The sequence below is a fragment of the Lissotriton helveticus genome, chromosome 6 (assembly GCF_964261635.1).
Source record: "Lissotriton helveticus chromosome 6, aLisHel1.1, whole genome shotgun sequence".
Classification (NCBI taxonomy): Eukaryota; Metazoa; Chordata; class Amphibia; order Caudata; family Salamandridae; genus Lissotriton; species Lissotriton helveticus.
The window spans coordinates 253,517,428-253,545,127 of record NC_136067.1 but is presented as its reverse complement, the minus strand read 5'-3'; the positions used below and the strand labels follow the sequence as shown (position 1 = coordinate 253,545,127).

Sequence of the window (27,700 nt, the reverse complement as noted above, 5' to 3'; positions counted from 1 at the left end):
GACGGCGATAGGTTATGGACCTAGTCCTGAATGAACCGGGAGGGACACACCAAGCACACCCAGATAGTGGCCGCCAACTACCATTCTTGATGCATGGTGCACGGTGGTGGTAGCATACCAGGTTAGTAAACTATAATGACAGGTTTTACCTCTGAGTATGAATGCGAACCTACAAGCTCATCCATCTAAAGTTATGCTGCTCACAATGAACCCGGAATCCTGAAAGCAATATCCTGTGTCTGTGTGCTAGACGTAGTAGTATGCCATGCAAGAATGATGAAGAGCTTTGGGTTCCATTCTGGAAGCCCACAGCCTGGACAAGAGTACAGGATGGGGGAGAGGTTGCTTTTCTCCAGACAGCATATTTGTATTGATGGCATCTCCTAGATGGCAGGGGAGCACCAGACACTACAGTCAGGAAAAAGGAGACCGGCTAACACCTCGCAGATGCGATGTGCAGAAATGATTGGAATGAGAAAAATGTTTGTCAGTCAAGAGTCAGAGTACAGCTGTTAAAAGGCTCAAAAGGAGCACACATCAAAAATCTTTGAACCAAATTGAAGCTCCACTGCAGGATAATGAAGGGGACTGAAGGAAACCTGTGAAAAAGCTCTTCAGAAAACATGCTTCAACTTACTAGAGCTGATCAAGCAGTTTAAGGCTGAAAAGAGTTAACAATCTTTTGTAAAGCGCATTGTTCACATAACCGGTACCATGGCACTTGAACTGCCCGAAATGCATGAAACCTTCCTCACACTTCAACAGAGGTTACATAGGCTTAGAGACCTCTGCTTAGGAAAGAGCCATGTTTTTTAGGTTCTTCTAAATCTCATCAGATTCCCATTAGTCCCGAGGGCGTTTAGCAGATTATTCTATATCTGAGCTGCTTTGACCATAAAGGATCTACCACCAGACTTTGTTTCCTGAAACTTGGCACAAAGGCTAGGTTAGCTGACGAAGACCGTAGAAGCCTCTAAGGTCTATAATGACAAAGTTTCCTTTGTAGTAGATCCTGCCCTGTTCCATTGATGGCTTTATAGACAATGAATGAATGAATGAATGAATGAAGGCAGTCTTATATTGCGCAAACTTAGTCCCGCGGGCATCAAGGCGCCTAACATAAATGTAAACATATTTTAGGCGCCGAGTACCAGATTACAGATACGCCTCTGCAAAGAGCCACGTCTTTAATGCTTTCCTAAAGAGCGTCATAGAGGGTTGTGCTTTCAGTTCCGGGGGGAGGGTATTCCACAGCTCAGGGGCATTAAGAAAAGGCCCTTCCTCCCCACCTGACTCTACGAACGTGGGGAACAGACAGGAGATTCTTGCTGGAGGAGCGCAGGGTTCTGCTGGGGGTGTATGAAACCAACAGAGATCCTATGCCTTCAGAACCATCTCCAAACAGGGCCCCATGGACAAGGCACAGGATCTTAAAGGAGATCCTGGCCTGAATCGGGAGCCAATGCAAGCTCTTCCTAGCTGATGTGGCAGAAGAGAGACTGGGGACATCAAGGACAAACCTAGCTGCCACATTTTGGACAATCTGCAGGTGTTGTATCAGGCCTTTGTTAATGCCCGAGTAGAGCGCATTGCAGTAGTCTAACCGAGATATTAGTAAGGCAACCACGGTCTGTTTACGGGCTTTCAAGGAAAGGTAGTGCATGATTTTCCTCAGGATCCTGATAACACCCCAACAAGTGGAAACCGTTCTATTAACCTGCTGAGCCATAGCAAGCGAGGTGTCCATCATCACGCCCAGGTTCCGCGCGGATTTAGTGGGCAATGGGCAAGCTCCCAGGGATGGGGGCCACCAGTCGCTTGACCAGATATCCTGATCTCATCCAAAGATCAAGACCTCGGTTTTCTCTCCGTTCAGCTTCAGTGAGTTTAGAATCATCCACTGTGAAACTGCCTTCATGCAGTTCCTGAAGCTGAGCGCGGAGGTACTCACCGAGTGGGAGAGAGAAACCATAATTTGGGTGTCATCGGCATATGACACCACCTCCATCCCGAACGATCTTACTAACCTGGCAAGTGGGGCCACATAGATGTTAAAAAGAGTGGGGCTTAAAGCCGACCCCTGTGGAACCCCACACTGCACAGGTTTAGCGGGGGACAGGTACTCTCCCAGCTTGACCCTCTGCTCCTTCTGGTTGAGAAAAGAGGTCAGCAGGCTCAGCGCCGGGCCCTTCACCCCTATCTCCCTGAGACAAGCTGTTAAAGTGGAGGGAGACAGGGTGTCAAAAGCTGCTGTCAGGTCTAGCAGGACCAGAAAAGTAGTCTGGCCCTGGTCGACCTTCGAGCGTATGTTATTTATGACCATGGTGTGAGCCGACTCAGTGCTATGGAACTTCCGGAAACCATGTTGTGACGAGTCCAGATGGCCAGAGGTGTCAAGGAAGGCAGTCAGATGTTGGTTGAGATGTGTCTCAAGCATCTTTGCTGGAGCCGGCAACAGAAAAATTGGGCGAAAGTTCTTTAGTATCTCCGGATCTAGTGTCGGTTTTTTCAGCAAAGACTTGACCACTGCCTTTTTCCAAGAGGATGGAAAAATGCCTTCAACTATAGCGAAGTTGATCACTTCAAGGAGGTGAGGCAGCAGAACTTCCCTACAGTCCTTCAGGGTCCTAAGGGGTCAAGGGTCCAAAGGGGATCCAGATTTAATCCTGTTCAGAAGCAGATCTAACTGCTGGGAGGTAAGGAGAGGAAAATTGGACAAACTACTATGGGAATCCTTTGGCCGACATTCTGTAAGAGACGGGGTCAGAGGAAGATGGGAGCCCAGCAGGTCCCTTTGTGATTCAAGAGTGGCATAAATGTCAACTATTTTTGAGTGAAAGAACAAAGATCTTATCACACAACTCTTGGGAGCCTACTACAGGGTCTGGTGTTTGCAAGTTACAGAGGGAATCAACAATCTTAAACAATTCTCTCGAGGAAGTAAGGGAAGTTGTTAAGTTAAAAAAATGGGCCTGCTTTTTCTCAATTACCTTAGCTTAAGCAGGAGTTTGTGCTTTTCCTTTTCCCTGGGATCCCACCTCGTTCGCCAAAGCCTCTCCTGCTTCCAGCAGCCCTGCCTTAAGAGCCTGAGAGTTTCCGAGAATCAGGGGGCCGAGGGTCTCTTTCTGGCAGAATAGCCGTATGAAACGGGGGCCAAGAGATCCACTGCTCTTGCAATAGCGTTAGAGAGATCCAGCGCAGCGGCACTGACATCCCCCGAAGGGGGTATCCTAATATTGGCCATAAGAGGGGCCAGAGTATCATTGGAAATTCTCCTGTAGTTCCGCTTAGGTTCCCTTTTACCCGGGTAACACGACAAAGTGGAGAGAGAGGGGGATTTTAGTTCCAAGGGAACGGCCAGGTGGTCAGACCACAAGGGGGATGGGGGGGACCCGTCTTTAGTCTGGTGTCGTTGGAAAAGACCCCATCCAGAGTGTGACCAGCTTGGTGGGTAGGGCTATCAACCAGTTGCAGGAGACCGCAAGCGGCCAGGGAGTCCACCAGGGAGAAAGTGTCACTAGAGCCTACATCTTCTAAGTGGAAGTTAAAATCTCCCATGACCGTCAGATGGGATCTACCAAAATAGGGCTCTAAAATTTTAAGTAAGTTATGACTAAAACCAGCTCTAGGGCCCGGAGGTCTATAAATCAGGAGACCAGAGAAGGAAGCTGCGGGAGAGGAGATTATCGAAAAATAAGTGGCCTGAAAGGAATCTGAGGGGGAGGAAAGAAATTTAATGCGGCAGGTGGAGGAAACCTTGTATAGGATACCCAATCCTCCTCCCCTACGACCCTCTCTATCCATCCTGGCCAACGCATTGCCCTCTGGGATAGCGTTAACAAGTTCTGGACCAGAGGAAACAGAGGCCCAGGTTTCTGTGATGAAGACCCATGAGGGCTTCCTGACAGAGACATTTCATTAAATGCCATATTGTTCTTTATTAAGGATCTTGTATTGATGAGAAAAACCCATTCCAGAGTAGTGTTGGGCGTAGTTGACGATTTAATGGGAAACCGCATATCCACAGTGTCAAGAATTGTGGGCTCGGTATTTCCCGTGTAGCAACAACAACCGGGAGACCCAAGAAAGGCCTCGGGGGGGGGGGGGGGGGGGGGGCGGGGAGCTTGTGGTGGCAGGAAAGTTTGGGAGGTTTAAATGCAACTAAGTCCTGACTGGAATAAGTCATGCTTGCTCGAGGATCAGCGGAAATTAGTCTCCTCCCCAGCCCCTAGCGCATCCTCAGCGCGGACGGGCGCAGACGGGCTGGACTTACTTAGGCGCGACTTCGGCGCGCGTCCGCTGATCGCGGAGGAAGACATCCGGGTTAAATAGGGGTGGACCTACGAGACGAAGCCCGCGTGACCCTATGCAGCCAGTCCGGGCCGGGGAAGCAGATCTTTGCCGGCGCCCTCCACAACAAGTGGGAGGTCCCGTGGTGGAACGGGGCGCTGGCAGGGGCGGCGTAGGGGAGGTAAGGAACGCGGCTTTTACACAAAATAAAGGTCACAGTTTTAGCAGGTTTTAAAATTCACTTGCAACATATTAATCATGCAGCAAAAAGGTTTAAAATCGTCACAGCATTAAAAACGCAACAGCATTAAGAACGGGGCATCTAAATCATGCACCCGGCACCATCAACTAAAACCCACACACATTATTTTAAAATACTTCTTTCTCTGACTGGTAGACTAAAGTCTAGATTTATTTTGTGCCAGTTTAACAGCCATGACTTGTACTCAGTCTAACCTATTAAGTAGATAATCTGGGGCTCCAAGTAGAAGTGCGTTGCAAAAATCGATTCTGCTTAGGACTGGACTTTGTACTACTAGTTTTCTTGCTGGCTGTGATAATAGTCGAACATTTTTGCTTGGGTTTCTCATCAGTCCACAGCCGGTAGCCACGATTTTATTAATGTAGGTTTTGTAGGAAGCTGGCTCTGTATATACTATCGGGAAGAAAAGAGAGTCCCTGTAGAGGGTAGCAGGCAAGGATAGCTGTGGCTAGAACTCAGGGGGAATGATTTTGACCTGTAACTGCTAACCTAGCAAACATAAGTATCAAACACAAGGGTATGCAGTGCACTGTGACTGAATCAAATGATGAAGAAAAAATTTATAAAAATATGAAGAATTTATTCATAAGTACCTCCCACTCGGGTTACAATCTATTACAAAGTTAAAACTTTCTTACAATACCATTCCGGATAGTACCACATATATAAAATAAACAATTAAAACAAAATATACAATAAAAAGGGTCTTAACAAAATTTGACCTTTTGTTAAGACCCTTTTTATTGTATATTTTGTTTTAATTGTTTATTTTATATATGTGGTACTATCCGGAATGGTATTGTAAGAAAGTTTTAACTTTGTAATAGATTGTAACCCGAGTGGGAGGTACTTATGAATAAATTCTTCATATTTTTATAAATTTTTTCTTCATCATTTGATTCAGTCACAGTGCACTGCATACCCTTGTGTTTGATACTTATGTTTGCTAGGTTAGCAGTTACAGGTCAAAATCATTCCCCCTGAGTTCTAGCCACAGCTATCCTTGCCTGCTACCCTCTACAGGGACTCTCTTTTCTTCCCGAGTGAATTCCCCCTCCCTGTTACACAGTACATAGGGGAACCTCCATTTGTGTTGATGATGTCTGTATATACTATACCAAAGTGAGGTATAGTGTGCACAGAGTCCAGTGGAACTCAAAAGGTAGGCAGAGGTAAAGTAGATAGCACCTCACTCTCTATTCGTGGTAGTGTGGTCGAGCAGTAAGGCTTTATCCGAGGACAGTGTTAAGCATTTGTTGTACACACTCGGTCAGCAAATGAATTCACACACTCAAAGACTGAACTTCAGACCAATTATTTTTGTATAAAATTTGTATTTTTGTTATTTTATTTCCTAGAACCAAGCAAGCCTGGCACAGGTAAGTGATACATACTTTGCAGTAAATATACAGTTGTAATACAGTTTGGATTGTAATTGTATATGCACTTTGTTTTGATTTACAGTACTGTTACTGAGAAATGCAATAATTTGGAAATACAGTACATATACTTTGAATGGGCTTTTTAGTAAAATGACTAGTACATTACTTTCAGATTACTTTTCTTAGACTGTGTAGTATACCTTGATACTACACTGGTACATTTCCTGTGAACCAGTAAGTAAAAGCGGTTTTGTTATTTAGTACAGTTGTAAAAGGTTTTCATAGATTTTCCAACTCCACACTTAGAAACTTTTCATAGAAAAACAATCAATGTTATCCTATGGAGGAAAATAGTGTTGTCGGTTCAAAGGTAACTACTTTTTGTGGCTGTTGGTGTTCTGGGGTTAGACTCAGGGGTCCCCCAGAGTCAAGGATGCACTCTTGTTACACCCTCAGCGGCACTAGGGCTGCAGAGTGCTGAGGCCCAGTGTTATCCAATGGGGGATAGGGAGTCTCCGGTTAGTGGCTGCTGAAGAGCAGGCAACTGGGTTGTGGAAGCAAAGCTCCTCGACTTCAGCTCAGGGCAAATCAGTGTTTAGGCCAGCACAAATGATGTACCCTCAGTGCCACTGGGGCGGCCGGGTGCAAAGTGCTGTTTTGGCCTCTGGTGTCTTGTAACTTTCAATGGGGAGTCTCCGGTTTGCAAACAAACTGCAGGCTCGGGGACGGAGGTCTTCTGGGTGCCACCACCACTTGCAGAGGTAAGTTGTGATGCTGAGGGTTGGTTAGGCATCGTCGGTTGGGCCACCCAAGGCCGTGGGGCATCTGGTGCAGGGGTGCCTTTTAGGGTCGGATCTTCTTACCAGCTCCTGGTTATGGTTGGGGGGTACCTTCCGGTTTGAGGCTGCCGAAGTCTGCTGGAAGCTTGAGGCAGGTCAGGGATCATCGGGTCCCGGGTCAGGATCACCGGGAGGGACCTCCTCTTGGTGTTGGGCCACTCGAAGTCGGGCCGTGGGCGTCTGTTGCAAAGTGGTGCAGACCCTCGTATCCTTGCGAAACTGCAGTCTGTTGTTGAACAAATCTGGTGTCCTCGGGAGACAGTCTTTGGGATTGAAGGCTAGCCAGTCCTCCTAGTTTCTCGAGGTTGTTGGCTGCAAGACACACCGAGATTTCGCTGGAGCAGGTTCGAGGTGGGGTCAGGCCCATAGGGCTGAGGGCCAAGTCAGTGGACGTTCTCCTCTTATTAGCTTCGGCACGGCTTTTCGGTCCTTCTTTTCTTCTTCTTGTTTCTTGTCTGAGGGAGCAAGGTTCAGGCGTGCTAGATTTAAGGGTGTTACAGGTAGGTAAAAGGTTGGGACCAATGGATACCTTCCCTGGGGTGGGTGCACCCCCAATTATGCCATGCTCCAGTGGGAGGGGGTCATAAGCTTTTCCCTGGTTGGCTGCAAGATGGCGGGGACCAAGAGTTGTGCTTCACCTTGCCTCCCCCCACCTGAGGGGTGGAGTTGGCAGAGGTGGGCACACCTCTCTTCCTCACTTGTTTTTCCTGCCAGTTCTACCGCCCAAAGTGTGGATCAGAACCAGTGGGGACCAGTTGCTGAAAGCATAAAGTGGCCTGGGGAAGCTCACAAAGATGGCAAGCCTTTCATGCTTTCCCTTCGTGGACCTTGCCCATCCTGGGGGAGGAGGCTTGGTACCTCGTCACAGGATTTGCATGGTTTCAGGCCCCAGAGAGCAGCAGGCTCTCGACCCAGAAACATGTCTGGTGGTGGCAGCTGAAAGCAGCCACTCAGCCTGGACACTAGTGGTAGGTCGTTTTTCAGGGGGCATCTCTAAGATGCCCTCTGTGTGCTTTTTTTCTTTAATTCCCACACTGGCATCAGTGTGGGTTTAATGTGCAGAGAAGTTTAATACCAAACTTCTCAGTTTTCAGTGTAGCTGTGGAGTTCGTAATGACAAACTCACATCACCATATACTCCTAATGGCAGCACTGCACTTACAATGTCTAAGAATGGACTTAGACACTCTAGGGGTACAGGGCTCATGCACCTGTACCCTCACCACTGGTATAGGGCACCCAGCTAGAGGGGTGACTGATCTATGCCAGGGCAGTGGGTTGTAGGCATAGCATCAAGGCATGTGTGCCATGTCGACTCTTCACTTTGTTCTGCACCAAGACACGTAGCATGCATAAGCAGTGTGTGAGTGTAAAGGTACAGGACCTCTGAGGGTGGCACAGTAAGTGCTGCAGCCCTTAGAGGCCTTCCCTGGTCACAGTGACCTGGATACCTGTGGTACCATTTACAAGGGGCTGACCTGTGGCTAGAGATGCCATTTGGGTTTTGTTTTCAATGCAGTTTTAGGGAAAGAACATAGGCCCTGGGTACCGGATTGACAGGAGCCCAGGGCACACTGTCAAAGCACATCAGCAGATCAGCAAAAAGTGGGGGCAACCATGTAGGAAGAGGGCACTTTCTCACAGGTTTCCATGGATAATTTCTCATCGATATGTACCCCTACATTTTCGGCTGTCTGAGCTGTTTTAAGATTCTCAGCACTGGTCCAGGGCCAAAAGTCGCTCAGAGAGCATATGGCACTTTGGTTGGGGAGCAACACAGATATTCTGTTTTACTACCATTACGTTTTAGTGAGTTCCTCCTAAAGAAGTCTGCCATATCTATTTGACAGGTATGTTGTCTATCCATCTGGGTAGTGCTGTTATTATTTACGGACAAAATTAGCTAGGTGTCACCTGCATAATTTATAAATGAAATCCCAAAGGATTTAATCAGAGTCCTCAGTGGGTGTAGATAAACATTAAAAAGGATGTGGCTTAAGGCTGATTCTTGGGGTACTCCATGTCCAGTATCCTTACACTCTTACCGGAACGGAGGATCGGAGATTGCTTGATGTCTATCAGATAGATAAGACTTAATCAACTTCAGAAAGGTGCCTTCCACCCTGATCTCCTTCAGTCTGCTAAGTAGTATTTGGTAGTTGGCAGTATTGAACGCAGCTGATAAATATAATAATATAAGAACTGCAACTTGAACTCTGTCAACCAGCATCCTCAGCTCACCCATTGCCAGAATTTGCGCTGTTTCCGTCCCATAGCTGGTCTAAACCCCATTTGCTCAGGTTCAAGCAGAACATGATTTTCCCTTATGAGTAACCCTTAATTAAGAGTGCCTAAAGCTTTACTGGGTCAAAGGTATTTTTTTAAACAATCTAGTATACATAGGGTCAACCTGCTTCTTTTTGCATTAGGTATGAAACTTGTACAAGTGTCCTGAATAAATTAATTTGCTGGAAGGGTGGCGAGCAACCAAGAGACATCAACCATCTCAATCAGTAGATCAAAGCTCCTAAATTGGTTTCTCTGCATCTCCATTCATGAAGGTTTGAATTGTGGAGGTTTCGATTGAAGGGTCTGCATATGCCAATGGGAATGAGGCGCCACCAGAATACACAATGAAATGTGAAATCATCAAGGCTGAACAGAAGCTCCTTGACAAAAACATTGAGATCATAGTTAAAATGTTGCAGACTCCTTGTGGGGTCGGAAAGACAAGTATATTCAGAACAGCCCAGATAAAGGGAATCCTCTGCACCTGCTGGAGGTGGGATTTGTGCTTGTTGATGGAGAACTCCAGGGTGGAAAGCAATGACACCGTTTTCTGTAAGTAGTCCAAGATTAGCTCTGGTGAGTCTTCATTCAGCAGCCAGTCACCAAGCTATAGAAATACCTGTTGACCTGCAAAGATGTGCCGCTGCCACCAACATGACCTTTGTAAAGTCCAGAGGAGATAATGTAAGTCTGAAGGGCAGCTCAGTAAATTGAAAGTTGTTTGAGCCCACCTCAGTGCAGAGGTACTTCCTGTGGAATTGCAGGATGGCACATGAAGGTATGAGTCCTCTAAATCCAGGAACGCTTTTCAGTTCTCATCGTCAAAGCCCTGAACTGCCAGATAAAGTATCACCATTTTGAACTACTTCTTGAGGAAGCAGTCCAAGAGTCTGAGGTTTGGAATTTTTCAAACTTACTGTCATTCTTAGGGACCAGAAAGTCCCAAATCCTCTCATTGCCCCTTTGGTGAGCACCATCATGACTTCCTTGGATGGCTCATGATGTGATCCACTGACACCTGAGGGTACACTGGGTGAGAGGGGGTGTAGAGAAGTGCATCGAGAAAGAGATGGCATATCCCACATGGGCAAAGTGAAGGACCCATTTGGCCGATTTGATGAGACACAAGTAAGTCGGGCAACATTGGATTCTGCCACTTCCCAATTTCAAGATGAGATTAGAACGGAAACTAATACTTTTTGGCAGTGGTACCTGGTGAAGAGGATGAGGAGTGTTGCTGTTGTAGTAAGCCTCAACTTTTAGAACCTCCTCTACCACTTCCACTACAAAAAGTCAGTGTGGGTTGCTGTACAGTTGGAGAGGGTGGTCAGTAGAATCTTGCATTATGCACTGAACCTCCTTGTAAGAAAAGGGAGTATTAGTTGAGAGGATGAGAACCCACCTCAAATAATCAAACTTCTGGTCAGGGTGAAACTCTAAAGCAGCTTGGCACAAAGCAGCCAAACTTAACTTGGAGTCAAAGTATAAAGTATTGTTGCATCTTCAAACAGTCAAAAAGTGAAAGTGCAACACAAGAAAAACCCCAGACCAATCCAGAAAAATAGAGTACATTATAATAAGTAAAATGAGATAAAAATGCGTAACTTGAATAAAAAAAAATTGCTCCACAAAGTGCTAACCGCGATTATCTGGTCGCGCTAGACTGAATCAAAAGTTAGGCTGGACCATAATGGAGTGTGGGTCCGATACAAGCACCAGGTTAATCCCGATGAAAAATTTACCTTCGTACTTAGAAACTTTTATTGAGAAAAATGGTCATCTATGAGTCGTGGGTGGGGCAAACTACAAGCTAGATCTGGCACGGAGAACTTCACATTGCTGTTGAGTGGTGTCCATGTGCTGTCTTCGACAAAGGCGGGATAGCTCCAAGCATATCCATGGGATTCTGCTTGGCATCAGTTCCTATTAAGGCTTCTACGTTCTGTCTTAGAAACATCCCTGAAAGTCATATCTCCTTCAGTGGGCCAAACCAGCAAGCTGAGGCCGACTAACGAACCGCCGGCTGCAACTTCTATTTTGACTCCAGTTTCCATTCGCCAACAGAGGCCAGCTGCAGGGTCCAGGGCAGGTCCAGTTGAAACTGGTCAGCTCTGCAGTTGCAGGCAAAGGGCCTCTGGAGGTTTATTGTGTTTCTGCAGCTCAAACCGGAGGTAATCCATCTGACCCTTGGAGTCACATCGCGAGTCCTGGGTTCAAGGCAAGCAGTTCCATTCTTCCCTCAGGTGTCAGACAGCAGGGCAGGTTTTCAGATGTTTAAAGGTCCAGGAATGCACTAGGGTCCATTTTTAAGCCCAGTGCTGGACTGTGGCTAGAGTGCAAGTCTTTATGGTGTAAGGGACCATAACGCGAAACTGTCAGAAGAAAAGATAATTTTCCCCTATAGCATGGATTTCATTTTTTCTATCTCTGTCCAGGGGAATAGGGTAAGCATTCAGGTTTACCTTACTTATAGATGGCTGTGCTAAAAAACTTTCCAGTGTTGGATGTTGCCCCAAAATATTTATGGAAATTGTGATGCCTCACAATGGGATAACTTGCAGCTGGAAACAACTACAAATGTCAGGCAGTAGTGGTAACTTTCCACCGCACCGGCCAAAACCTTCCATATATATTTAGCTTGGTTCTCACCCCTTCAGCTCCTACTATCCATCAACCACAAAATTGTATAGAATTCAAACAAAAGTAAGCAGGAGCACTAAAAAAATCATTATCTAATGTGTCCCCCTCCCTGTTTTTTTTGTTGACTATAATTCAATATTTGCAGTATTCATAAAAGCTTTCACGTTCGGTCTATTAATGAGTTCAGGAAGTTCAATTCATTCCAATTCAGTTTATTCTTAATTTTTCCACATAGTATAGTGAGTCAGTAGTTATCCCAGCCAACACTCTTCATTCCTTTAACAGGACTTCACCAGGGCTGCAGAAACACACACAAATACTATTTACAATTAAAAACATCTAAAACTCAGAATACCATCCATCGCCCAATTGTACATACAATAATAGCAAGTGCTAAAAATAACCCAATGGAATGAAGATTTTCATATAATTCAACACATTACTTTTCAAGCCCGAATATGCGTCTGTCAATAATAAATAGTTCAATTAACGAAAACGGACACAAGTGTACATGAGCATCATATTAAAACTAGGAGGACCCCTACATCATTCCATACACCACCAGAGCGTCTCATTCCTCACTAGGTATTCCCTCCACTTTCCATTATATCAACCAAATAATATAAACTAATTCATGTGTAAATACCAATTTTGCAAAATCTAAAAATTCAATAATACACACATATATTGAGAAATCGTTTCTCAGTACAGTCCATTATCTTTTCATTACTTATTTTTATAATATGGATACCATGATTGGGAAACCTGTAATATAGCTCATCATCTTTCAGTCACCCGTTATCACTTCCTGAAACAGGAAGTAAATATTTGCAATAATAATGATTAAATGTACATAACGTATCATAATCCCATGAAAGAATTGCTTCTGCTCTTTACACTGTGTCATGGCTATTGTCCCCAAATGTATGCATAAATGTAATGGTCGTAAACCAGTCCATATTGACCTCTCGTCCTACCGGTACACCATGCTGAAACTAGTAACCTTCTTGCCATCCTGGATAACTCAGGCCACTTTCATAAACAGTGACCCTTACTCCAATAGTCTTATACATGTTGCATGACATATATCACAAATCAAATCTTAATCCCAATATTATATTACAAACCCACTAGGGTCACATTCTACTCCAATATCCCAGTGTTATTGCTGTAGACCTTTGTTGCCACACGCTCAACAAACTTACAGCATTACGTGCGTATATGCAGGAAATGCGTTTAATAGTCACCGGAACTGTTCCTGTTGGTCAGAACACCGTAGTCCACACCATATTAGCCTCAAGTAACAGCAGTCCACTATCTTAGAATATAGTCATCGAAATGTAATTCCGATCTTAGCATACCTATCACACATGCCAAAAAGCTCTTTGCACAGAACCGTAACATAAAGTATAATCCCATTTTTTCAAACTTCTTCATGGCATAATCTCTAAGTCACCCCCACAGTTAGTGTGGTTATCCAGCCTCAGGAAAATTCGGCACCTGGGGTAATTACGGTCTATGTGACAATAAAACTAAAGCATAATTCACAAAATATCCCTTATTCTAATGAGGAATATCGCATAGCCAACTGTTAACTCAAGAAACATACAAGTACTGTGTCTTCTAATAACCCCCTGATTATCCTGCATAAGGCGCCTGCCATCTTAGAATTATCAACTATCGCCAGGGGATACCTTAAATTGAGAGCCTCCTGCCCAAATTGTCATCAATTTTAGCCAAAGCAACCCACTACGACAGAATACATTGTGGGGGCACAATATTGAAAAATATACAAATCCTGCGTCTCCTGAAGAACACGTAATTCCCTGACAGAAAAAGTCCACCATCTTCAAATTACCAACTACTCCCAGGGATAGATCAGATTGACAGACACCTCTATAGATTATCACTATCCTCAATCAAAGTCACCAATCATGTGACTCTCTAATCATCCTGTCATGATTAGAGAGTACAAAATAGGCACAATCATCCATACTGTTTCAGTGAAAATATCAGACCGTCATATCTAATGAACTGTCCTAAATAATGCATCATCAATCCAGACCTGTGCAGCTGAAAATGGTTTTGGCCAAGAAGCTAGGATCGAGTTGTCCAGGACACTGCTGAAAGGTAGCAAATAACCAGAGTTTAATTGCCCTTGTTGCAAAATTTCCATTAGGAGATTCACCATAGTCTCTTCCGAGGGTGTCTGTAATTCCAGGATTTCTGCTATCCTTCACTATAAAGGAGGCACTTTACTTAGTTAATTCAGGGCAGACTCTGGAGAGGTATCAAATTTGCTGATATTGTTCAAATAGATATAAAGGCCAGCACTTATATAATAAGATGGAAGCAGCTTATCTTCTTCCTGTTAGTCATGTTGGAGACATGGAATGGTGTCCAAATCTGATCCAAAAAGGTTTTCCATTGTACTGCTGACGAGATACAGGTACTAGAGGGAACCCTCATCCCCAGCATGTGCTTTGTTAATCATGTAACTTGACATTGGGCAGGGTCTAGCTGAAGATTTTGAGGCTGGAGCTGATTTTGCAGCCAGCGCCATAGGAGTACTAACTGGCTTGGCTTGTTGCAAAGAGGTGTAGGTATCCCTATGCTGAAGCCTTGTTAGTGGGATGGCGGAGTTAGTTTGGGGTCACTGGCTGCCAGGAAGGGCCTGCTGGAGAAAGATCTACTGGAGTCCATGTGTTTGGAAGGCACGTTCGAGGGCACGAGAATGAACCTCTGCAACTTTTCCATCCTAAATGCTGCAACTGCCTCCGAGACAACAATGGCCCAGGGAACTTGGGGCACATCTGCTCCAAAGTTAGCATAGAGTCCAATCCGGACTCCAAAGACCAGGTCTGGTGTCCCAACTGTGTAAACTCCCCTTGCAGTGGATCTGGAAGTTGAGGAACTTTGGAGGCTCTTTATACTCTTCTTTCTTGTCTTTGGACTTGTCTTTTGACTTTACCCTAGACGTTCTAGTCAAGTGCGACCTTGAAAGAGACCGACCTTGTTTCTTGTGTTCAGCAACATTGACCTTGGCCTCTTTACATGATGAAATTAGGATTCGTCTTGAAACATTTGCCGCACAACTTGGAGTCAAGCTTGATCCGGAGACACAATTAACAGACATTGTGTGGGTCCATCCTGCCATCTATTTCTGATATGCATAGCATGGCTTGATACATTTCTTCTTTGGGGGAACATTCCTTGGCGCTGTCAAATTTGAGAATTTGGTGAAAGTCTGAAATCGGTATGAGTGGAGCTTTGGATCTCCATCTTCAGGAACTGACTGAAAAGAAACTATAGTCAATGCACAAGTGCTCTATCGTCCTGCCTGGAGGAGGGGAGGAATTGAAACAGAGGTCGATGGTGCCACCTGTGGGTATACAGGAGCTATTGCAATAGTTTCTGCATCCAGTCTGTCGTTCTGTGGAGATTCACAAGTTGAAGACTTTGTAGTTAGACGTTTCCATCAAACTACATTGTCCAAAGTAAGAGCTTTCTCTGTCTCAGAGTTGACTTAGTTAAAGGACCTTTTAGATTAAAAATGTAATTTAACTTTGACTTTGGTTTAGGTTTTAAGCCATCACCTTGCCAGATCTGGTGAGGGGAATCCAACCAGCCTTGGGATTTTTTTTAAGATTCTTCTTTTATTTCCTGATTTCAAATGCATTCTCTTTCCCTCCAAGGAACTAGATTCTTGTGACAGTAAATGGAAAACAACTACTTCAAAACTGAACACAGCTGGCTATGGGATCTGGCCCTCACTCTTTACCTTATCGACTGTGGACAAAACATTTTGTGTTTTGATGTGCCACTAGTAATGGGCATTTGCTCGCAGAGTTAACTAGGAGCTGGCACGGGTTGTGGGTGTGTAGTGGTGCCTATCCTAGTTTGTTCCCCAAATCCCCTTTTAACTGTTGGCCCCTTAACCAAACTGCATGAGTCTTTACAAAATCAGATTTTAATACATGTGTATGGTTTCACAAGTGTGCAAATTACTTACCCAGAAATATTTACATGCGCACTCATGTCACTTCATAAGTTTATAATAACTACCTCAAGCTGTATCACTCTATGCTCTTTTGTGGAAGATGAGTATAGTTCTGGCTTGACTCCTTCAGAACTACAAAATAAGGAACGCTATTAACATCCTGTAGTTCCCTTCTCTTAGCAGTATGTATACAGACTAGAATTCTAATATCCTCCACACATCAATCATTAATATATATATAACTCAATGTCATCTTAAGAAATTGGCCTGTTACTTCACAGGCACTTTAGTAGTAAGCACAACCCCAGTCTTAGGACTGTAGATATTTTAGCTAGGTCTTATGGGTTGGAAATAAGTAATATGCAGGTAATAGTTCAAGGTTTGTTTTCACACTGACATGAGTTCAGGATACCTCTCTGGAATCAAAAATGTACATTGTAGAGTCTGACAAAACAGTAGGTCGTCACACATCCATATAGCAAATTTCGGGTTATGGAAGCAACAGGAGAAAAGTAATCTAGTAGATACAAGGTGGCTGCCGTGCCTTTAGACAGAAACATGAGTGTTCGCGGCCTGATAGGGATCATAGTTCACTGCAAGTGCTCTGTAGCTTGCAGCATGAAACCGGTGAGTGCCAGCACTCCGTAATGACCTTTAGTCTTTCCTATACTGAAAGGGACTCTGCGTGGATGACTTCATAGTACTGCTTCCTCGCAATCGAACCATACTTAATGGTAAGTGGCATTCACAGCCTCACTTTCTGAACCGTTCACTCACCCAAAAGTAAAGAAATACAGCATATAAAGTATTTAATAAAAAATGATTCTGTACTATGCATTGATAAAGACTTGTCTCACATGCCATTCGACTGAACCAAGGTTGATCAGTCTATTAAAAGACAAGTTGAAACATCTCAAATGTGTGATTAGGAATTCATTGAACACATGAATGCTTATTCTGACAATTGGCCAAATTGAGTTTTAAATGTGATCTTATGTTTCATATGTTGTCTTTTTTTTCTATCAGACTCCAAGTCTAATGAAGGAAGTGAGGACAGTGAAGACGAAAATGAACGACAGGACAAATGGGAAGAACAACAAATCAGAAAAGCTGTCCGGTTCCCCCAGGTAATCATTCTGTGTTTTCAAACAAATGCCAGTCTGTATGACCATTGGCTGTGTTTCAGACCCTACTAAAATGAAATGGTGATGCATTAGTGGTCGAATTGTGTTTAAGTATTTTTCCTCCATCTAGTAAGCTGTGTGGCTGTTCTGAGTGGCTGTTTTGTCTCATTGTCAAGTCCTGTTTCTGTTTTCAGAGATGAATTTGAGTAAGTAAATATGACATGTCACTCAGTGTTTCCTTAACTGTCTTTAGGTGACTGGCTCAGTGGATCCAAATGAGAATAAATAGAAATCAGATGGAATTAAATGCGAACAAGGTGACGGTAATTAAGAAATGGTCCTAGGCTGAATGAAATGAGTTCCGAACCCTCTCATAGAAACATTTACCACCTCAAAAGGCTTCCTCTTTGGAATAAGGTAGTTCTCATGAGCTGGGATTTCATTTCTGTTGCCATCATCGAACTGGTTGCACAAATTGTGTGTGTGTCCAGGTGTTCATATTTAGATAGGAAATCATAATTTTATTAACTACTTGGGAGCTAGTGTTATGCAGTATCTTGTTTATTGTTCACACTCAGCAGCTTTAGCAACAAAAATGATTTTAGGAGCTTTTTGAGGGAATGACATAATAAAGCTGAACATGCCTGTATAAATAGTAGTAAATGTGCACAGGCATGTGAAGTTCAAGTCTTTATTGCAATCCTGGGAATCTTTCTTTTTCCCAGCCTACCTCAAATGGCATGACTCTTCGTCATAAACTTATTGAACATGTAACACACTAAGCATCTAAAAAGGAATCAGACTAAAGATTGCATACTTGAAAAGAATAAGGTGTAATCATGATAAACAAATATGCAAGGAAACAGCAGGCACATCTGAAGAAATGGAGCTAAGTTATGTGGTGAAAGTCTGAAAATTGATCCTTTACATTCATTTTCCTTGTGTTTGTGCTTCATAGAAATGTAATTAAAAAAAATATCTTTTTATTTTAGGGTCATGATGCAGATGACATGAGCCCACGGAGAAGTCGCCACATGAAAACAAAATGTAATCCTCCTGTTCCACGGCCTTCTGTAAACCTAGAAGATATGAAAAGACAACTAAATGCAAGGTAAGGTCTTTGAATTTTATTGTAGTCTTTTAGAATTCAATGTTTTATATTGAATGAAGTATAATGTCCTATCTTCTCATTTTGATGGGTGCAGTATTATTTAAGTGGAATGTAAATGATAAGTAAGGAATCTTAGATAACTTGGCCAAAGGGAATTGATACTGAAATGCTGTAGTCTTTAAGTGAAATTCTATATTTCAGACACTCTTTTCTTTAGTCTAAGGCTCTTTCCAGCTAGGGAGTATACCATACAATTTTTCTGCATTAGAGAAAAGAAACCATTGGAAGTTAAACAATTCCATCTATGGGTATAGAATTCAAATTGGATCAGATCTTTTCTTCTAAGAGAGACCTGCGTTACTTATCGACCAAAAGCAGTAAGGGCTGCAATCCATGTCTGTAAGTGATATATCCTTCTTATGAGATCTTCGTTAATGAAGTTCAGGATGGCATTTTTTCTTTCTTCCACCGCCCCTGGCGGGTGGGGGGGGGGGGGTAGTGGGGGAATTATGAAATTGCTCTACTGTCAATATCTGCCTTATTCTTGGCTATGTGATGACTAAATTTATGAAATGATCATGCCATTTATTGGTCGAGCATACCCAGAGTGTGCAAGATGCCTGGTTGTGAAATTCCTAATGGGGGCTTATCAGGAACTTACAGGGGCTTATAGCCAACCCATTGACTAACACTGGTAGCCTTCATTATCACTTTCATTGACTTGGCTTATTATTTGAAGACGTTCCTACTCCCAGGTCCTCCATCTTGTGTTTGTCCCTCCCCAGAGCATAGTCTCTTTAACCCCCCCTTTTCCCCCCAACACACGCACACACTGGCTGGCTTCTATCCTTCCACTGCTCATTTTTAGAGAACAACTTTATTCTTTTTGCTTAGGCCCTCCATGAGAGCTCGTGTTTTTTTCCAGCTCTCTTCTTCTCTTTGTGCTCTCCTCAAATATCCCTCCTCCCGTGCTCCTTGTTGTTAGCTAGTTTTGAAGTAAATGTCCCCAGCTTGAAATACAAATGAAACAATCTTATTGACTTGCTAATGCTGAACATGTCTCACGTCTACCACTGTAAAAAACTAACTTCAGAACACCTAACACCTTTTGAGCAGCACCCAATCCAAAAATATACATTACTCTTTCTTTGAAGTGCGAATGACTAATCACAAGCACTACATTGCAATACTTCACCCTTAACCAGTTACTTTCAAGTCTGCAGCTCTTTGCTGTATACATCAATTCTGCCTTTTTCAGCACTTTCTCCATGTACTGTAATTCTCCATACCGCTCTTGCAGAAAACAACCAAAGGGCTGAAGAGCTTGACTACAACTCCCAGCAAAATTCCTTTTGATGTATAAACCTCTAATAAGCACAGAAGTGTTCCTGCCTGTTTACCTCATAAACCAGCTGGGGACAAATGTGTAAATTACTGAAGTTAACGTGCAATGAAATTGGCCGCACAACAAAAACTCAAAACAACCACTGCTCATGTCTTCAGTAAGTAGTAACTCTACCTAACCATAGATTCCTCACCTTAAACTACTCCCCGGGCTCAGACTAGATCTACAAAAACTTTTAACCACTACCCCTGCATGGCGGGAGGTGTGAGTGTGCCTCTGTACCAATGTCATCGGTGCAAGTGTGACGTGAGCGGGCCTATATGGGTGCCACCTATGCACTCTGACATCAGTTGCTTTTGCGACGGTTCTAGATAACGCAGAGCCAAAATTGAATTGGTCTTGACCCAGCATGAGGACACTTAAAGTGGTTCTTTTTAGGTGAAATAGTCCAGTTCACAGAATGGGGAGGATGGCTGAATGGATTGGTGAAGAATCTGTGGTTAGATAGTCTCTACCAGTAAAGACGTTACCAAATGTAAGAAGCTTGTTCTTCTGGTAAGAGACTTTAACTACAGACTCCTCACCTTGGAATCGATACCAGAGCAGTACCTTCCAGTAAGTGAGTATGTAAACTGTCTCAAACCAAAAAGTCCAGTCTGTCCTAAGGGGTAAAGTGCCCGTTGCACCACACCTGGCTGTCCAGACAGATGTGCTTCGTGAACATACAAAGCACTACTGTCTGGACAGCCAGATAGTAGTGCTTTGCACGTGCCAGCCTTACAAATGTCTAGGACAGGCACTCACTGTGTCAATGCAGTAGAGGCAGCCTTGGCTCTTGTTGAATAAGCTAGCAAGTACTCAGTGGGCTGCTCCTTTGCCAAAGCTTAGATTTTAATGCAGACCACTATCAAGCGGGGAAGGTCCACCTCTGCACCACTCAGCTCTTTATCAGGTTTGTGGGACAGAAGAAAGGCAGATTGTCCACTCAGTTATGTTTAGTCTAGTATAAAAGCTCAGAGCCCTCTTCAGGTCCAGACGATGGAGGCGCTCCTCCTCCTTGGTGGGGAGGAGCAAAGAGCACCAAGAGGGCCTCATCACCTTTGGTAAGAAAGATTCATGAGTCCGAAGAACCAACTTGTCTGGATAGAATGTAGTGTAAGGAGGGTTAGTGGAGACGGCCTTAAGCTCTCACCATGCGGGCCGATTTATATAGCTACAAAAAAAATGTCTTTAGGGTAAGGAATCTGAGGGTACAGCTATGCATTGGCTCAAACCGAGAACACATGATGAAGGTCATAACCAAATTAAAGTCCCACTGGGTTATGACGAAAGCTGAGGGGGTAAACAAATGTTGAAGCCCTATTAGAAAATACACCGCCACTGGAAACTGAAACAAAGAAGGCCAGTCTGGCAATCACAAAAAGGCCGAAATAGCCAACAGATTAAACTTGACTGGGCCCAAAGCAAGTCCTTACCATGCAAAAGACAACACAAACCACAAAACTTCTGACAATTTGCCATGAAGTGAGTCGACCTGTTTGGTTGTGCACTAGGCCACAAACTTGGCCCTATTTCAGGCTTTTACACATTCTGCAGAGGGACACCTTGCTGCCAGGATATTGTCCACCACCTTGGGGTTAGGTCACAAGTGCTCAATTGCCGACGCTCAATCTCGAAGAACGGAGGTGGAGTGAGCGCTGGTTCGGGTGCAGAATCCTGCCCCACTGTTGCGACAGGAAGTTAATCTCTATGGGGTAGCTGATCAGAAGACAAATGCTCATGCTCCGAATTCTAAATTGTCCTTGCCCAGTCCGCAGCCACCAGGATGACTTGTGCCTGGTCGTTATTGATCTTCTTCAGAACTCTGAGTAGTAGTATAGGTGGAAAGGTGTACTAGAGTCCAGAGTTCCGCTCTATGCAGAAGGCATCTCTGAGTGAAAGGCACGTTGGAAAATCTAAAGTGCAAAAGCTCTGACATTTCACGTTCTCAGCGGTGGCGAACAAATCAAGCCAAGGATCCCCATTCGCAGAAGATACCTTGCATCACCTCCTGATGTAACCACCATTTATGATCAACTAGGCGCAGATGGCTGAGTTTGTCTTACCTGGCGTTCAGAGATTCAGCCAGGTACGGTACCACCAGGAAAATCCCCTGGTGCTCCATCCACATCCCGAGTCGCTCTGCCCACCCTGCCCTTCTTACTACATTACCACATGACAGCGGTTTTGTCCGGGAATACCTGAACCAGCCTCCCCCGAATAGAGTGCAGGAAGGCTCTCGATACCAAGTGGATGACTCATAACTCCAACAGTTTATTGTGTAGCTGAGCCTTCTTCTGAAGGCTAGAAGCCTCTTATCTCCATCTCTCCCATATGGCCGCCCCAGACCAGAAGCAATGCATCAGTCACCACTGTCAGCCCTGGGTGAGGTAGGGAGAATGTTCTGTTGCTGACCAAATTGCTGTCATGTAGCCACCACTGTAAGTCCTGCATTTTCCTCCACAATCTGGACACATTTGGAGAGGTTCCCTTGATGTTGATGCTACAGGGACTTCATATGCTATTGGACATGTTTGACCAGTACCGTGCAGGAGGCCATCCGCTACAGCAGCCTCGTAGTCAACCGTCCTAAAATCCAGGAAGCAGGCTGAAATATCAGGATCATAGGCCGAATGTCCTGGACTCTCAGCTCTTGAGGGTAGGTGTGAAACAGCACTGTGTTCAGAATGACTCAGATTAAAGGGAGTATCTGTGAAGGAGTTGGGTGCAACTTTTGCATGTTTATAGTGCACCCCAACGATGTGAGAAGGTTCAGACGTAGTCTGGAGGTGGTTGACAACTGCCTGGGGCCAGCCCATCTTCAGCGGCCAGTCATCTAGGTCGAGGAAGTCTGGGACCGCCTACCTCTGCAGATGCGCTACGACCACCACCATCACTTTTGTGAACACCCGAGAGGCTAAATAGGAGCACAGTGAACTGGATATGTCCCTTGCCCTCTGTTAACTGCAGGTAACGCCTATGAGCCTGCAGGATGGGAATATGAAAATAAGCATACTGCAGGTCCAACGCTACATCCACTCTCTGGGATCGAGGGCAGACAAGATCTTAGTCAAGATGAGATTAATTTGTCCTGTCTCAGGAAGACATTAAAAGGGCTAAGATCTAAAATAGGGCAGAGCCCTCCGTCCTTTTTTGCCAGCAGGAGGTAGCCCTGCCCCTGCTGGACCTATGGAGTCCTTGGCGGCAAAACGTGTGAGAAGACATCTGCTTATAAAATTAGGACCATTGCCAAAACCATGCATGGGGTGAATTTGTGAAGGCAGTTGGTGAGGAGCAGTAATGAGGAAGCAAGCTGTAGCTCTGCTGTCTTTAAAGCTCCAGCGCCAAATCCACCTTATCCCCAAAGAGGTGAAAACCATCAAAGGGCATGTCCATAATTGTGGATTGGACATCTCTTGAAAAGTCAACATAGCACATCCAAGGGAAACAGCCACTACAACGCGGCCGTTTTCACTCACACACATAACCACGCATGCATTACAACGCATGCGTGGTTACCACACATAGCCTTTACCACGCATACCTTTACTACGAGATATGTAGTAAAGGCATGTGTGTTAAAGGAACAAGCTAATGACCAAAAAATGCAGACTCAAACACTACAAAGAATTTCCATTAAAAAAAGCACCTTTTTCCGTCTGCTTCAGACAAAACATTTATTGAGAAAAGACGTGGAGGCTATCTGAGTCGTTAGAGGAAATGGAAAGACACTTCTTGTAGGAGAGTAGGGTCTGCAATCCTATGATCACCCAGATTTTTGCTTTTTGCTGCACTGGTTTACGACTTTCCCTGGCTGTGGGCCTGCTAATCAGACCCACAGCCTAGCTGTTCTCTCTATCCAAATTGTACTCAGGTACTGAATTGGCACTGGGCCCTCTCCAAGTCCCTGTACCCAGGGCTGAGGTGTACCCAGAAGTCTCCCAGGGGCTGAAGCATGTATTATGCCACCCCTGGGCTGACTAACTAAACTGACACAACTGGCTGCACGACAGCTGGGGCAAGGTGGTGTAATCACCCTTTGCTTTAGATATAGTATACCTATATCTAACCCTAAAAATGGACACACAGATCTCCTATCAGTCACTCCTATGGCAGGCCTTAACAATCCTGAAGGCAGAGTGCTTGGAATCGTGTGAGATGGTGCTCTGGCATGAGCTGAGCCTGTCTGCGGCTTTCGGGATCCATCCCTTAGCCGTTTCCATGATATCGCATACCATATACTCTTAAGTGCATTATAATCCTCGCGGTTATATGCCAACTCTGGTATCGCTTTATCAAAACATGTCGAGTAAGGTGTCATACGAATTGGAATACTAACCCCTCGCCAATTCTGGCGACGGGGTTAGCATTCCACCCTTCTAGAGGGACACGACATGTATGTAACCCCTAACCCCGGTTAAAGTCAAACAGAGCCTCAGCTCCACAAAATGGATGCTGCCACCGAGACACAAGTCTGCCCTCCTGCTGCTGGGAGTCCTCCCAGAGCAGGAGATAAGGACAAAGGGTTTCCTGCCAGGGGCGGTGCCAGCACCGTCCCAGACAGGGTTTTGTGTATTGTAGGTAGGCAGGGCTTTAGAGGAAGGTGACTGCACGTGGCACCCCGGTGCTCACTGTGCATAGGCTGGCTGGAACCAGTTCCAGGGTCACTCCAGACCCTGTGCTGGGGAAAAGCCCGCCAAGGAAGTGGGTGTAACCACCCCCCTCCTAGTCCCACCCCTAGGGCAGGACTTAGTCGCGTGCCAGCCCCTTTTTACAGGATAAAGGTAGGAACTGGCCCCCTTCCAAATCAGATCATCTTTGAATCCTGAAACTACTTTCCACGAAAGGAACTCAAGACTTCTTCCTAAGATTTCTCCCTTGTGACTAAGGAGTAGTCACCCTGCATCCGCAGGCACCATCTTAAGAACACTGCGGTCTGCTGCAAGTCTCTCCTCCGGATCAAGACTGCCCAGCTCGACGAGAACCGGCTTCCCTGGCACCTCTGACCTCTACCTGCATCATCAGTCACGCTGAGATTCGTGGGTGTGACGAGACCTCGAGGGACCGGCCATCTTCAAGACTGCACGACTTCTTTCCAGCAAGCCCGCCGAGTAATTTCCTGGTGAGTGCTTTGGGGTCCGAGAAGCCCCGACCCTGAGCAGCTCCAGCACCGAAGTGCAGCCTCCCAGCATCTCCACGATCTGCGTGGGGCCCTTCTGCTTTTTGCTGCTCACCGCGTTGTTTGGCTACTAGCCCGCTGGCTTGTGGCCTTCTGAACGACGCCCGACGACATTTCTGCTGCTGGTCTGGTTGCTCCAGGCTGGCCCTTGCTCCCTTCCAAAAGAGGAGCCCTCCGGACCCTCCTGGTCCACTCAAGACGCCATTTTGAGTCCACCGCGTGGGCTTGAATTAGCCAAGGCTTGTTGCCCAATCCTGGGTAACTTCGACGCCGACAGCTTCATCCATCGTGGGACAGCTCGCCTCTCCATCCTGGTCGCCGACAACGCCTCCTGGTCCGTGAGATCTGCAGAGCCAGCGTCGCCCACTCACCTAGTCGAGGTGACTTCGCCCGGTGCCATCCTGGTGCCCACTTAATCACTGGCTAGTGATTCAAGAAATTGGTCCCCTCTGCTTTCAGGTTTCTTCTTCCTTGATCCAGGCTTGGATCCAACGAACTTTCCTTCACTGGTCGCCTGCCAGCAACTTCCTTCTTCCAGGCTCCTGGTCCGGCAACGAGATCCCCGACGTCTTTTCAGACCTATGCAGCTGCAGCCCCTGGGCTAGGTAACTTCGGCACTTCGGTGTCCCAGCATAGCCTCACTATCCTAGGGTCAGGATCCACTGTCGTTTTCTTCCTACCAGGTCGGGTTCGCCCGTGAACACTAACTTTGCCTTTACTAGCTTCCATAGACTTTGTCCCGCATCCCGCGTGAGAGTACACACTCTGCACCCGAGTCCCCTAGGCCTCCTAGAAGTAATCTAACGATTCCCTAGTTAAGTCCTAGCGATTCCAAAGCCTATTAGTACTGTACTTACCTGCTAGTAATTTCGCATTCCACTTTTAAAGTATATGGTTTTTCGTGCCCCTCGGGCATTAGTGTATACCGTGCTAACTTAAGTATTTTCGTAAGAGTTTTGTTGTGTGCTTAGCACCCTGTCCTCATAAAGAGTACAGGGTTGTTGTGATTCTAATAAATACATTGTTTATTTTCATAACACTTGTGTGGTGTCCTTTCACTGGGTGTTCAAGGGGTAATGTGATGGTAAAACAGCTGGCTTAACACGCCCTCTAGAGTCTTAGCCTTAGACTGCTCGTATCCATGCTACTAGGATAGCTGGTCTATAAGGTTGACTTACAACCAATCATCAATAAGGGTTGTTTGGACTGATATATAGTGATCACTAGAATAGTGAACACTGCACATCAGGCCAACTTCTCACATTGGTGAGCAGCGGTTGGGATTTGAGCTTGCTGTTGTTTTACCACACATGCCCTAAGAATATCTTGTGAAAGATCACATAAGTACTAAAGGTACATATAACTTAGCTTAGAATACTCTGAGTTCTACTGAACCAGCTGTTGTAGCTCCTAGGGCCTAGCACACCCTAAACTACAACTCTAGCAAGGGATCAGTAGGCAAACATATAGTGTAGGTAAGTGCACCACTTACACCTCACTAGAAAAGCATGTCTACCCAGGGAGATTCTACTGAGACTCCCCTGGTCAGTGTTGACCCTCCACAGGTCACTTCAAGATATGCAGCTCTCAGTTTCCAGGAGATGAGACAGATCTGTGTCTCCAGAAAACTGAAGCAGGGGTCTAACCCCACCATTCCCTTTCTGATAGGTCTCTTAGAGACATATGATGCCAGAAAGCTTTCTCAGTTACATGAGAACATGCCAGCCTTAGAGGGAACCTCTGGGGATCCAGACCTCCCCAACACTGCTACTGCAGTTGAGGAGGAGGAGGATCAGGAGGAACTCTCTGGGGATGAGGTAGACAAAGGTCTTGAGGTAGTCAGAAGGCTAACCAGGACCAACTTAGACTTACTTGGGCTAGGATCTGGGGGACCCCCAGTACTAACCCGAAGTGGGCCTAACCTTGGAGTTAGGAGAGATAGATCTCTTTCTAGGGACTCCAATAGATCTCTGCACTCTAATGCCTCTTCTCAGGGGAGAAGGAATCCTCCACAGAGGAGATTTACTTCCCCTCAGAGAAAAGAGCATGAAGCTAGAATGAGACAAGCTGAACTGAGGATTGAAAGGGAAGAACTTGCCCTGGCCAAAGAAAAGCTTGCCTTTGCTAGAGAGCAGCAGATGAGTGGGCTAGCTCCCACTGGTGGCAGCAATCTCCCAAGAGATAGAGAGAAGGGTTTAGATACTAAACACCTGACTAAAATAGTGCCCCCCTTTAAGCAAGGGGATGATATCCAGAAATGGATGGCTGCTCTGGAGAGGGCCTGCACTGTGCAGTGCATTCCCCAGAGTCAGTGGGCAGCTATACTGTGGCTCTCCTTTGATGGTAAAGGTAGAGATAAGCTCCTCACTACAAGAGTAGAGGGTGCTAACAATTACCAGGTCCTGAAGAATACACTGGTTGATGGGTTTGGTTTAACCACTGAGCAGTACAGGTTGCTGTTCAGAGACACCCAGAAAACTCAGTCTCAGGACTGGTCTGACTTTGTGGATTGTGCCACTAAGGCTTTGGAGGGCTGGTTGCTGGGTAGCAAGGTTACAGATTACACAGGATTGTATAATCTAATGATGAGAGAACAAATTTTAAACAATTGTCAGAACCAGTTGCTGCACCAGCACCTTGTTGATTCAGATCTGACCTCTCCCCAAGAATTGGGAAAGAAGGCAGACAAATGGGTCAGGACAAGGATCAAGCAGAACCAGAACCAGAACCAGGGTGGTCAGAAGAAAGCAGACCAGAAGGGTAATGTTAAGAATGAGCAAAATGACCAGAAGTCTTTACCAGGTCCCCAACAAACCAAAGAGGGTGGGGGTCAGGCTTCCCAGAAGAAGAAGACTCAAGAAGGCCAGTCAAAAAGGTGGTGCCAGTACTGCAAAAGTAAATCTCACTGGTTTAGTGAGTGCACCAAAAGAGGAGGACAAACTCCTGCCACTACAGCCCCTAAGGCAACTGCACCCCCTAGTACAGTCAGTAGTGGTAGTGTACCTCCCAAGGCATTAGTTGGGTTAACCTTGGGTACTGAGGGGTCTGACAACTTAGTTGGCACACTCACTCAGGCTGTCCTTGTCTGTACAGGGGATGTGGATATGTCCCCTGAAATAAGTCCCAATACTTTGGGCAAATACAGGCAGACACCTTTGATTAATGGCAAAATGGCTCAGGCCTATAGGGACACTTGTGCC

The 27,700-nt window shown here is 45.4% G+C and overlaps 1 protein-coding gene across 2 annotated transcripts in view; it reads left to right on the top strand.

Moving 5' to 3' along the window:
* The window catches only part of GCFC2 (GC-rich sequence DNA-binding factor 2), a 326,773-nt gene that overhangs the window by 111,239 nt on the left and 187,834 nt on the right, over positions 1-27,700 (top strand). For both annotated transcript variants that reach the window (XR_013596099.1, XM_078647698.1), the window contains exons 5-6: positions 16,729-16,829; positions 17,819-17,937. Coding sequence is in view for 1 of the 2 variants with exons in the window: in XM_078647698.1 (XP_078503824.1) it covers positions 16,729-16,829; positions 17,819-17,937 (220 nt within the window). In the remaining variant the exon portion in view is untranslated. The remainder of the gene's footprint in view (positions 1-16,728; positions 16,830-17,818; positions 17,938-27,700) is intronic.